This window comes from Zalophus californianus, chromosome 10 (genome assembly GCF_009762305.2).
Source record: "Zalophus californianus isolate mZalCal1 chromosome 10, mZalCal1.pri.v2, whole genome shotgun sequence".
Taxonomy (NCBI): domain Eukaryota; kingdom Metazoa; phylum Chordata; class Mammalia; order Carnivora; family Otariidae; genus Zalophus; species Zalophus californianus.
The window spans coordinates 56,817,770-56,831,581 of NC_045604.1; the positions used below are offsets into that span (position 1 = coordinate 56,817,770).

A 13,812-nucleotide genomic window follows, 5' to 3' on the forward strand; every position below is an offset into this window, starting at 1 on the left:
TCAGGCCTTAACTTCACTCCTGGGAATATGTAATTTGCTCCACAGGATCTGGGCCCATCAGGGTCCATAGTTATGCATGAATTAAACAGTACTCTGGAATTTATTTTATGCTAAAAAGAAGACAGCTCAAAGCAAGTATCTCTGGATACTTTTGTCCAGAGTTGAAAAGCTGTCAACCTCTCCATTTCTTTCACGAAAACAAACAGGATGATTTCATTTAACTTTAAATAATAGCCCTTTAGAAACTAGCCAGTTGTTTTTTATTTCAAAGTTTTTAATATCTACTGAGATAACATCCATCATGGTTTTGCTCCAGTTACATAAAAGGTTCTCATTGGTGAGTTTTGTTTTTTTTTAAAGATGTCTTTATTTATTTACTTGAGTGGGAGAGGGAAAGTCAAGCAGACTCCTCGCTGAGCACAGACTCTCGATCTCAAGACCCTGAGATCACAACCAGAGCCGAAACCAAGAGTCAGAAACTTAACCAACTGCGCTACTCAGGCGCCCCTCAGTGAGCTTTTTATAGTCTCTCCCATGGAGGTGGAAAAGAAAAATGTCAACTATCTAGAATTGCTGGATTTGACCACAGTAATAAGAAAGGCAAAATTCAATTTAGGAGGATGATCTTTCACTGTAAGGTGTGTCTGAAAATTCAGAAGTGTATTGCCAGGCCTGTACAGTCAGTTTTATAAGTAAATATCCATTTGTCAATTATATATATTTTGCAACACTTTCAAAAATACTGTCTTAAAAATAAACAGCTCCCTTTCATGGATATAAAACCAAGAGAACAACTTTGATAAGTTTCCTCAATATATACTCTTTCCTAGAAGACATAAATGTTTTTCTTCCTCAGGGACTTCGTGTGCTAAAGCCCAACTGGAAGGAGACTCTCAGACTACAGCCAACTCTAAATTATTTGTATGTCAAATATATTTTTCTAAAAAAAAAACACCTTAAAATGAGTTCTATTTTGACAAAGTCACCGTCTGTTCACAAAATACATTTCCCCCCAACTCTCACTGTCAACAATCCACAGAATTCCAGAAATTAAAAGCCTGAAAATTTTAGTCAGTAATTCTTACAGGGATTTTGTTAACAAAGGAACAAAAGAAGAGTATTACCTGGAAAGCTTGAGGTATGAAAAATTTTCCTAGAGAAGATACAAAATCAAGCACTGCCAAACAAACATGGTCAGGAGGCTCTAATTTAAGCAGTGAGGTCTGCAAAGTTACTACCTAAAGTGGCAAAGATCAAAGAATAGTTATAAATGAAAACAAATATTTCATTGAGACATAATAAGTAAGATTCTGATGGGTATGTGGGGAGGGGAAACAACAAAACCCAGAACAGACCAACACTCTACAAAGCCTAATCTTCACATGTGGAATTTGAATAAAATGATCAAATGACGGACTCAGTTATTACAGCGTTCATCCTATCAACTGCTGTAAAGAAAAAAAATGTGTTCCTGAGAAACTATACCAGTGCTCTTCTTTCAAATCCTTAAAAATTGTTTTGTATTTTAAATTCTAGTGAGGGAAGTTCATTATTTAAAGCAAGGATCGGCAAACTTTCTATGAAGGGCCAGTCAAGTTAATATTTTAGGCTTTGAAATATGTTCCCTACTGCATATTGCTTTTTCATTTTTTAATTTTTATTTTACAAACCTTTGAAATGTAAAAATCCTCCTTAGCTTTTGTCCTATAAACAGGATGGCAGAATCTAGCCAGGAAGCCAGAGTTTGCCAACCCCTGATTTAAAGGAACACAGAAAGTCGTCTATAAAAGAAGCAATGCCTAAGTTAAAAATTTACTTACGTTGAAATTTTAGAACTTTAGTTATTTGGGGTTTTTTAAAGGTAGGCACAATTCTATCAAAATTATCCATATTTAATTTCTCAAAAAAGATTACTAGAACTATCAGAATCTACAAAGTTTGAGTCAATTATTTTACTGCATTCTCATTCTCTATAATTTAGTAATTCATGTTACACATACAGTAATTTAAAAATATACCTAATTAGAAAGTATTTGTTAATGCTAAGTTCTTAACTGTACATAACCACTAACCAAGCTACTAAACGCGTTAGTAGTCTCACTTCCCGGCTTATAGCTCCTATGACAGGGTGTTATTTCTTCCATCATCTTCCTAAATAGGAATTAGTTTTAACTCATAACTGTTCATTTCTAACCGTGCCTTTAAGCTTAGGCCAGGCCAGCTCTAGCTTGGTGGGGTCAGTTCTGCCCAGTATGGACTAATCCCAAAGCCTCTCAATCACTTCAGAGAAGTGCCTTTTCCTTTTGCCTTTTACTCTACCGGCTTAGAACCTCCAAAAGCAAGCCATAACTAGGCAACATCAAAAGCATCCCCCCAAACAGTGACCTCTGTTCTGCCTGTCCCAGCCATGCAAGCTGGGGGCCAGCCAGAATACTCAGTAGTCCTCTTACTTCAAAATCATTTTATTTCTTCAAAGAAACAATGAGGATTATCCTTAAATCCACATCAGTTATATTCCATACTCCCAACAGCTGCTGGAATGCCTTTGAAATTGTTTTGAAGGCGGGTTCACACATGAACTACGACTCCTAACCTCAGAGATGTTCTGGAGCAATTGAAAAAAAGGTTTTGACTATTCAGTGTCAGGGAGAGAGGAAGAACAGCTACAGGCTGAATCAGCAGCCCCGTATACTAACCACACTCTACGGGAAGCGCGAAAGAGATGAGACCTCCCTAAGACAAACAAATCTGTGACATTTAAGTTTAATTCAACAGGAAAGGGGTAACAAGCAAATTGAGCAACAAATCATTAAAAAGGACTGTTTGTAGAAAGCTATTTTAAGTCATGTTAGTTCAACAATTTCCTCAGCAAAGTATTAACTTGCTTATTGTTCTTACCTGACTTATCAGATGAGGATCTAGAGTTTGAACGAAAAATCCCAACAGTGGAAGTAAAAGACTAAGTGTCTGCTGAACGTAAGGTTGGCCTGTTACCTTAAATAAGAAACACAAAATAATTTTGGTGAAAATTTTCAATTACATGAAAATAGCAACCTTTTAGTGAGCATTTATTATATACCTTTATATTACCTCACATATACCTTATAACTTTATGAAGTAGATCTTTACTCACTTTACTAGTAATTAAGACAAAGGGGCAGAGAGGTTAAATAATTTGCTCAAGATCACATGATGAGGAAATTTAATACAGATGGAGATCTAATCACTTTTGTTTGCCACTGAAAAACTTTGTGTGCCTTAGTGTTCTTAAAATTCCATTTCTCTTCCCCATAACTGTTGTTTCTATCATGATATTATAAGCTACATCACCAGCAGAGAATCCTCAATGCATACTTACTGAATGATTCGCGAGGATTGGGGGAAAGCACTCACTGAAGTCACAATACTGCAGAAGGGAAATTTAACTCTACATAAACTTTAATGATAAAACATTATCTGCAAAACCATCTCTATGATTTACCAAAAATGTGAATGTTGCCTTCAGCTTCCAGTGGCTGGCACTACTTAGTCAAAGAAAACAAGTGTCATATTTAGATTTTTAAACTAAATGTCATTTGTAAACTACAATAATCTGTAGGACACATATCATCCTAATTCTACCCCGATCATCATCTGGTCTTCTGCCATTGCTGGGGAAGAGGAACATGAACCAGCCAGAGCCACTCATGTGCCCCTGCCACCTTTAAGCTGAGTCATTCTCCACTGCCCAAAGGACTGTATGGAAGACCGCGGAATCCCAGAAACAGGCCATACTAGCCCAAAAGAGGAGAGAAACCATAGGGGAAGAAGTTTGGTTTTTTTAAATAGGGTCCAAATGGTCATGAAAATAGTTAACTGAACTATCATTGTCACTCTACTAGGTTCTGGTTCTATCACACTCAAAAAGAACTGGCTGGAGGAGTACAAATAGGTATTTTAAGTTCTAACCACAAGTTCTACCAAGCACCTAAAGAAATTACATACATTTTACTCTACAGGGGAAATTTCGGTACTAGTCTCTTTTTTCAATGTTTTATTTGTTCTTCAGTTGCTTTCCTTACCAGTTTAGTGTTTAACAAAGCCCAAAGCTGACTCCCAATTTCCATAATTGTGGTTTTCTGTACAATATCCAGAGCTTCACTGGCACAATTACACACAGCAAGCAAGGCAGAGAGCAGTGTGTTCTAAAGGGGGAGAGACGGAAGAGTCTGAGGTTAGATCCCAACTGAAGGAGCTGAGGCCCCAGAGATTAGGAGTTACTTATAACTCTTCATAAAAACTCATGTCGGATTTATATTCTGAGACCCAAAGCCATCTTTTTCAGCTACTTTAATACAAATTATTTTATTAGAACTAATTTTCCTTATACACAGAAACATTTGCTTCATTTTCTAAATAAACATTTTTTCCTTTTAGGTTAAAATTTAGTATTAAAATGGAAACAGCACTGCATTTTAATAAATAGGTTTGATACAGACTGTCAGTATGATCAAGCTAATTTATAATGTTCATCAACTAAAAATTCTATTGTTTTTCACATTATGCACCTAGCAATCTTTTAACATTAGATTTTTATTTTGCTGTTGTTTTATAATCGGTCTTTAAAATTCCTCAGCAACACTGCATTCAATAAGGAAATAAAAACCTGAGAAGTACACTTATCTAGAATTTGAAACTAAAAACCACCTTTTCTAGATTCGCTCTCCTTTACATATCGAATGTCTCTCTGGCCAGGAGTGGGGGTGGTTGGGGGACAATGGGAGTAAAGTGAAGGCCACATGTGGGAATGTAATGATTAGTAACAATGCCTGATTAATCCATTATACTTCAACAACAACACTTAAGTTTCAATGATTACCATACAGCTTTTTATATTAAGATTTACCCATTTCCTCCTCCAAATAAGCATGTAAAATGACCTGTTGGAACTAAAGTTTTGGTCAGGGCAAAGATATTCAATTTTAGAAAACAGGTGCATTATTTTACCTAATACAAAAGATTTTTTATCTTCAACTACAAAAATCAGTGCACAATAAATGTAAAACCTGAACAATTTAACCTACTCCTAACTAGGTGGTATAATAGTTTTCTCAAAATAAATGCACATAAAAACTTGTATTTCCTTTGGGATATGTCTATGTTTTAAATTATCTTGATAATTATCATCAGGTGCCATTATATAACAGAGTATCAGAACATTTACACCCAGTGTGGAGATAATAAGCCTTGAGAAAACCCAACCTCCTAGTTTAAAATTGCAAATAGGCGCCTAACACTTTGAATGCCCTGTCCCCATCCCTGTTTTTCTCCACTTACCACAAACTGATATAACATACTTACATATGTATTTATTACTTATTTTACCGTCCACAGCTGAGCTACAATGCAAACTCATGAGAACAGGAATTTTTGTTTCGTTCCCCGATGGCTGGAACAGCGCTTGGCATATAAGAGCACTCAAAAAACATGTTTGTTGGATGAATGAATGAACCAACAAAGGAGGAAATGAAACTAAACTGGAAAATTCAACCACATGTACTACAGTCAATTTTTTCAATTTTAAAAAACCATGTATTTTTTACTTCTCACAGATGAATTTCTCTTATATTTCATTATTTTAAGAGGGAGTATTCTAAATGGAAAGCTACATAAAGGCGCAGAATAGATGTGTGTAAAATGGGGGGTGTGTTTTGTCGAATAGAAGAATATATGTATCGAACAGAAGAATCATGTCTGGGGCGCCTGGGTGGCTCAGTTGGTTAAGCAAGCAAGCCTTTGGCTTAGGTCATGATCAGGGTGCTGGGATCAAGCCCCACATAGGGTTCCTTGCTCAGTGGGGAGCCTGCTTCTCCCTCTGCCTGCTGTTTCCCCTGCCTGTGCTTGCTCTCCACCCACACCATGTCAAATAAATAAAATCTTAAGAAAAAATCATATCTGCCTAATCTAATGATGTGTCAGCAAAAATACTACAAATAAAATATTTCATAATAGGTTTCATCTTGGTCCAGTATGTCTTTTTTTGTTTTTAAAGATAAGGTTGTTATTTTATTTATTTATTTATTTTATTTATTTTTAAAGATTTTATTTATTTATTTCAGAGAGAGAGAGAATGAGAGATAGAAAGCATGAGAGGGAAGAGGGTCAGAGGGAGAAGCAGACTCCCTGCCAAGCAGGAAGCCCGATGTGGGACTCAATCCCGGGACTCCAGGACCACGACCTGAGCCGAAGGCAGTCGCCTAACCAACTGAGCCACCCAGGCGCCCATGGTCCAGTATGTCTTGAACTACGGTCTCCCTGCCCCCAGTATAATTTAATTTACATCAGTCAAGATAATGGTAAGTTTCTCACAGACCCCTTTACAATGTAGAAATCTGAAAATCCTGCTAGTTTCTAACCTGCGGGCAGAGACCACATGCATCTTATTAACAGCCCATCACTAGTACGTTGAGCAGTGCTCAGTAAATAGCTGCTAAATGGATCAAATCCATTAAAACTCTTATTTTACCAGAGATTCAAGTTCTCCCAAAGTCCGACTACTGCTTAGCCATTCCTGACACCGTGCAATCCCAGCTCTGGTGACCTCATGTGCAGCTTGTTTCCTGAGCTCGGCGGGTAATGCCTGGAGGGAAATATACTGCCAGAGAGGCAGATTTTCTGCTGCTTTTGGGGAAAATTTCTGGATAAATTCCACCTGAAATAATTGAAGAAGAGTAACATAAGACAATCTGATGAATGGATGCACAATAGCTAAGTATTAGCTTCCATGTTTTATATTTTTTAAAAGTTTTTAACTGAGTAATAATATCACAAGTACCAGACCAATGTAACTCAAAGGAACATGCATCATTATTTTTGCTGTTGTTGCATTTGTTTGCAAAATGAAAAACACAGTTTAAGTGGAACGAAATATGAAAACTCTGAGAAATGTTAAAAATAATGCATTTCATTATTAGTCAATCAGCTATTTTATCCTGCTCCTATTATGTTCCTCAGAACTAGTGTGCTTGTGACCTTATTCAGTTAAGTCCAAAGTAATATTCCAAAATACGCCAAAAGACTCATTCGGCTCGCCCTGGCGGCTGTTATCTCAGCTGACTAGAACAGAGGACCTAAAGAAAAAAGCAAAGGTCATCGGTTCGATTTTCCACTGGGCTAGCTGGCTCTGCTCAGACAACACACAGAACCGGTGTCACAAATCTAAGCCACCAGCCCAGAACAGTGTGGCTGGCAAATCCATTCTACCACTGAAATAATTCAAAGCTTTTGCCAAGTTAACAGAAAAACAGCACTGTTTTGTTAAAATGAGGCATCAGCAGACGGACTAAAAACAAAACACAAAAGTTCTAAAAAAAACCAGTGAAAATGTCAGTTTCCAGTGGAAAAACAGAAAAAATAATAGTGTACTTACTGAATTAAGTATAATTTAGGAAGTATAGTAATGTAATTTTTAAGTAGAAGAATTCAGATTACAATATCCCAAATCCGCTTGATGAATAAAAAATTCCTATGTTAAGAAAAATCCTACTGTATTAAATTTGACAAAGAAACCTTCCTACGTTTTATATACTACATTTATATTCGAATTTTGTTAGCAGAAAATATTTAGCTGTCAAAACAAGGGAGAAATTGTGTGGCTATCTACTGGAATAGCTGTTAGAGCCAGAAAAATGGATCCGTTGATGAGCTATGTGTCTGTTATAATAAGCAGCTTTATTCAGGAAACCAAACTGCTTCAGGAAAGCCAAGAGAATTGTTCCAATTGATAAACATCAGTTGAACATGACCTTTCTTTATAATAAAATCCAATGAGTGAATGAACTAGTTCCTTCTCCAAAATAGAAATTATAAATAATTATGCCCTGGACAACATAAAAGGGTAGGCGTTGACAAATTTATGTAGAAAGAGTGATCTACTTACTATTCTGAGTTTGAAAACCCTGGTCTCAACACAATTTTAAATATTTAAAACGGCCAGTGCTGGGGCACCTGGGTGGCTCAATCGTTTAGGCGGCTGCGTTCGGCTCAGGTCATGATCCCGGGGTCCTGGGATCGAGCCCTGCGTCGGGCTCCCTGCTCCGCAGGAAGCCTGCTTCTCCCTCTCCCACCGCCTGCCTCTCTGACTACTTGTGCTCTCTATCTCTCTGTCAAATAAATAAATAAAATCTTTAAAAAAATTTAAAAAAAATAAAAAAATAAAACGGCCAGTGCTAATAACAGTTCATAAGGAGTGAAGAATAAGTGAATAATCTGAAGAGAATTAGGATTTTTCTCCTTTAAATCGAGAAGAGAGGAAAAATACAACAGTGGGCTTAAAAAGCAAATTATTACAGTACTTTTTACTTTACATAAAAATGGTAGCACAACTATCAGTGTACTTAAACCAGGTATATTAAATCCTTTCCTCTTAGGTAACCCTGTACTTTCGTTTCTAAAACAGAAATATTACCAATAGTTACACACTAAAGAAATAATATCAATAACTACTCTCTATATTGAAACAGAAACACATTTTAATCTCCCTATTCCCTGGCATTTCCCCCAAATTATTACCACACTTTGGTAAATTAAAAAATCACTGTACTGGGATTAACTATTTTCATTTATATTAATGCTGCATCACTGATACAAAAATCTGGGTTTTTGTTTCCCTTTTTAAAAAAAGATACCATCTTGTGTGCAAACGAATAATTATTTCCAGCTTTGCCACTTGCCTCTCCTTTGCCCCAGCCCATGCTCTCTCCCCACACTCCTGCCCCAGCCTCCCCTCCACCTCCCCCCAACCTATAGCCTGCATCGCAAATGCCTCTATCTCCAACAGCTTCCCCTATTCCTACCTGTTCCCACCCTGCAGCTCCCCAGAAATGATCTTCTAAGCTATGAACACCCAACACAACCTGATCTGAGCCAGTCTGGGTGCTCATTACGTACCACCTTTCACTATGAGCACGTTTATAATTTTATAATTTCTACTACAATATATGTTCTTTCTGGTATCATGATATAGTACAGTGGTTTCCAAGTTTTTTATTTTAAACAACAAAACGCTATTAAAAATGAATGAGCGAGCTTTATACATCTAAAGAAGAAAAGCAGATTTCATACGGTTCAAAGGGATAAGGAGGCAGAGCCAATACCCCTCAAACAGAGGAGGCCCCCAAAACAGCTGAAGGCGACACTGGGGCAGTGGGAACTGCAGCTTCTGGACTAAGAGAGATCTGGTTTGGATCCCAGCACAGCCATTATCATGGTGAGTTTGGAGATTTTCTTTTACTGACGTAAGCTGCTGTTTCTTCATCTGTAGATGAACATAAGCCACGTACCCCACAAGGCTGACATAGGAACTCCAAGAACTGAAGTGCCTAGAACACAGCCCAGTCCATACTATTGTCTCAACAAAGGTCCGTTCCCTCCTTTCAAGAGGGATCATGTCTTCAGGAAAAAGGAGAAAGAGCAGAGCCTAGCAGAAGAATCAACACTTGTGCAGTGCTCCTTTTGAGCAGCTTACATTCCAGGTCTCCCCAAGTCTCAGCCCTGCCATCTAAGGAAGGTTAGTATCTCAGTTTTAGGATAAACTAACACCCAAGGACTCCCAAACAAGAATTCAAATTTAGGTATGTCCCTTTAAATTTTAGCACAGTAACTTGACCAGGAAATCAGTATTTGATTAACTGAAGAAAAAATTAAAGAACACCCCTCAAAATTCTATAACTTACATATCTGATAGCCTCAATTATTTGGAAAAACTCAGAAAACTGAGGAGTATCTAAGAGATCCCTAAACATAAACTAGAGTTTATTTATAACAAAGTTTCTAGATTTCACTTAGAGGTCATTCATTCTGAGTTGTATTATTCTAAAAGTTAAAATTTTACAACAACACTGGGAAAAGGATAATTTTATTCTCATTTAATAAATAAGAAAACAGGTTAAAAAGACACTTTCCCTCCCGATCCCACTTCTTTAGGAAGGGCCTCTAAGTTAACAGGGCCTCTATGAAGGCCAGTGTACCAGGAACCAGGGGCAAGAACTTTGAGAGGAGAAAGTTGCTAAAATTTGAAGGGACACAGAGCAGACAACTCTTCCGGAGTTTTGGAGGGGAGAACAACCCTTACATATTTTCTAGAGGGCTGGTAGGTTGGTCTGGTGTGCTTTCAGCATCGGAACCAATTTCAAGGAAGAGGGCTGGGAGGCTGGGATGGTTCCTCTCGTGCCTGGCCAACCTCTCTCGAGCAGAAAAGCAGACATGGACTTGAGGCACTCTCTTCAGAAATAATTCCCAGGGCTCCTGGGTGGCTCAGTCGGTTAATCGACCGACTCTTGATTTCAGCTCAGGACATGATCTCAGGGTTGTGAGATTAGCCCCGTGTCAGACTCTGCACTGGGCATGGAGCCTGCTTGAGATTCTCTCTCTCCCTCTGCCCCTCCTCCCCCTCTGCACACTTGGCTCTCAAATAAATAAATAAAAATAAAAGAAAGAAAGAACTCCCAATATTTACTGAGCACCCTTCTAAGCATGGCTCTATGCTACGTATTTTGCATATATTACCTCTAAGTCCTTACAAAAGTTTTCAAAATAGTTAATACACATCTGTCACTCTGTAGACAGGGAACAGGTTCAGAAACTTTTCTGACATCACAGTATGACAGGATTCAAACCAGAGGATTCAAACCCCCTTCACTAACCTAGTGGTTCCCAAGCTTGCATCCATGTCAGAATCACGTAGGAATTTAACAATAAGACCAAAGGAAAATGACTGGGCCCCTCTGCCAGCCACCATGCTATAGCTACTCTACTCACAGGTAAAGGTCCAGGAACCTGTATTTTTTAAAAAGCTCCTAAAGCAGCTGCCAAGTGACCAACCCAAGGGCTACACTGGGCTACAGAGGTTTCTGAGACCAGAATCTCCTTTATCAGGGCAAAGCTTGTTTTCCTCACAATGGCAAACAACTAATGAGGCTCAACATACTTTCAATTTTCCCCAAAAAGTTCAACTTATTTACTGGAAAAAATAAGAGACATCATTAAGGGCACACATAAATAACATCCTAGCTCTTCAAAATAAGTTAAAAGGGGCAGGGCATATAGAACCTTCTCATGTCAAGTATCTTAAAGGTATTGAGAAACAAGGGGAGAGATACAGTTCAGGAAGACAATGACTGTAACTTGCAGCAAAGAGAGTGACAAAGACTCTCCAATGACCAAACTTTAGTCAGGCTCTTCTTCCAAAGCCTCTTCTCAACTAGTGTTCCGCATGGGATTGTGTCCATCCTTGGGCCTGCATCATCCAGTTTTAGCAAGAATTCTGCTTGCTGAGTCAATCTAGAAAGCACCCCTCTGTCTTGGTATTTGGTCACCTTGGTCTGTGTTCAGCAAGAATCTTGTCAGTTTAGCAAAAACCACCTCCTTACCCCTGACATTTTCCTCTTAGTAATTTTCATCCACTGACCTACACCTTGCTCCTTCATTGTGAGTCCCTACTAGGCTATGCTATATTCAGACTTGAGCCCAGTTCTACACTGAGGCCTCCTTTCCCCTACAGCAACAATCCCCAGAATAAAACCCACTTTTATCACCTTAACTACTATATGGCTCTGGTTTTTCTTTAACATCAAAATCTAAACCTATCTAAAAGCAATAAGCAAAGCAATCAGTAAGTCAAAAATTTATGGTCAGATCATATCAACATTTAAATGCAGAATAAATGGGGCAGTGGGAAGTCTTCAAAGAGTCTGAATCCATTTCTCAGCAGCTGCTCAAAGACAGTGACTGAGATGATATTCTTGCCTGTTGGGGCGGGGCCATGAAGAAGAAGAGTCGCCTCAATAGTATTGATAGGTTGGTGAGCTGATAACATTCTCCAGGGCAAGATTTTATCTGGGAAAAGACAGGAGAGGAGAGACTGATTTAAAATCATGGCTTTTACAAGCTTTTATATGCTAAAATAAACAGCAGCTCTTTCTGGGACATAAGATTATAAGTAATTTAGATTTTTTAATTTAGAGCTTTTCTTTAACTTATCTTTCATTAACCTAGATTACTTTTATAATGAGAAAGCAATTCTGACATTGTATTTATAAACAACCCTCTGGAATTTCTATTTTTAATTACCATTTGGATGATAACTTGATATGTTAATCTTCCTACTGAAAGACAATTCATGGAATTTTTTGAAGATCTAAGTACAATATTGCAAAAGTGGATATAACTTTAGATATTAGCTCCATTAAAGATTTAATAAGCTCAATTTTCTGGAGATCAATTCCTACCATAATACACAAGGAGAGCTTTTACTTAATTAAACGAATGCTTTTATTTGAAGAAGATAATCTAACATAAAAATTACTTTGGATCTGTCTTGTGCAAGACATGTTAAGGATTCAGAAGTGGGTACGTGCTCTAGACGATTAGCCATGGAGACTACGTGCCGGCTGTGAGGTTATTACGCACTTCCCTGGCTTTAGTCATTAACGTCTTTAAACAGCAAACTAAGAAATGTATGACATAATAGCTACTCAGAAACGAAAGACACATGGACCCACATGAGATCTTTATCAAAGGCCAGGGACAAAAAAACCGAAAACAACAACATGACCATATCGTATGGAATATACCAAACATCTCAGAATTTAAAAGCAAAGAAAGGTCAACATTGAAAAGATTAAAATAAATCATCACTAAATCATTTTCTCTTTGTAGCCATTCATAAGCATGACTTCTTTCCCCAAAGGCATCAATCACTGTCACATTTAGTCCCTCTCAAATCATTCTGAGACAACAAAATCAAGAGGCAGCTTGTCTAAGTCACTTTAAACAGAGAAAGAAAGAAAAAACAACTCAGTAATCAATATTACAACTCTCTTCTTATTTTCTACTTTGCATTCAATTTTAAATTTACTCTCTATTAACCCAATCTTTCTTATCTAGAACAATTAATAGAACTCTGTAAGATTTCAACAGTATGAAACAATTTCCCCAGTTTGACAGTTTCTGGCACATCTTTTTCAATAGCATCAGCATTAAGACACAGCAAAGAAATTGTCAAAAGAATTTAGCTACCTACTATCTCTCCTTTTGATATTCACATTCTTCAAGATCATCATATCCCTAAAGGAACTGCTTGGAGAGAGAGTGTTTTAGACCTCGTAATTGTACTCACCAGATGAGCCACTACGGTGACATGGTGTGCACAGAGTTCAGCAGTCCCATATCTGTGATATAAAAGAAGATTATCTCTCCGAAATAATTTTTACAAGTGTTCAGAAAAGCAAGGAGATGAGCTTCCAAAAAGCAGTAAATATTCTAAGCTGTAATTTCTCCATGGCCAAGGAATACCACAATATACAAAACTACCTAAGCAACAGTTACCTATTGATTTGAACCATAGAAAGAAAGAGGGAGCCTGGTTCTTGATTTAGTGCTATGATACGAAATCAAACCATTTTGGGGAGCTACTAAAGGATTATCAAGACAGAATTTTTCTATAAACTTACAAGTATAACATCATTTACTATCAGTTATTACTATAAATCAATCCAAAAACCAAAAAAAGTACATTGTACCGGGAAAGGAAGCACCATGCATCCATAGCTAACAAAGAGGTGATCATATTAGCACTAAGCACAGCATTCAACAGAGCAACATCCTAATGAAAAACAGAAAGTTCATGATACATTATTATTAATTTTACATTTCTCAAAATAAAACAACAAAATACCATCACAATCCAAATAATAACAGATCCTCAGTGGGAAGGCTCAACTTTCTGAAAGAGTATCTGAAAGAGCCTGTAACACCATTTCCTCCACATTTACT

General features: G+C 37.5%; 1 protein-coding gene across 2 annotated transcripts in view; it reads right to left on the minus strand.

Moving 5' to 3' along the window:
• C10H1orf112 (chromosome 10 C1orf112 homolog) overlaps positions 1-13,812 on the minus strand; it is a 43,880-nt gene that overhangs the window by 4,066 nt on the left and 26,002 nt on the right. Inside the window, exons 14-20 of one of the 2 annotated variants that reach the window (XM_027610117.1) lie at positions 13,560-13,642; positions 13,157-13,208; positions 11,785-11,874; positions 6,506-6,691; positions 4,062-4,184; positions 2,899-2,994; positions 1,125-1,238 (exon numbers count right to left, since the gene is read on the minus strand). In XM_027610117.1, the coding sequence (XP_027465918.1) occupies positions 1,125-1,238; positions 2,899-2,994; positions 4,062-4,184; positions 6,506-6,691; positions 11,785-11,874; positions 13,157-13,208; positions 13,560-13,642 (744 nt within the window). The remainder of the gene's footprint in view (positions 1-1,124; positions 1,239-2,898; positions 2,995-4,061; positions 4,185-6,505; positions 6,692-11,784; positions 11,875-13,156; positions 13,209-13,559; positions 13,643-13,812) is intronic. The other variant, XM_027610118.1, reaches the window with a different exon arrangement.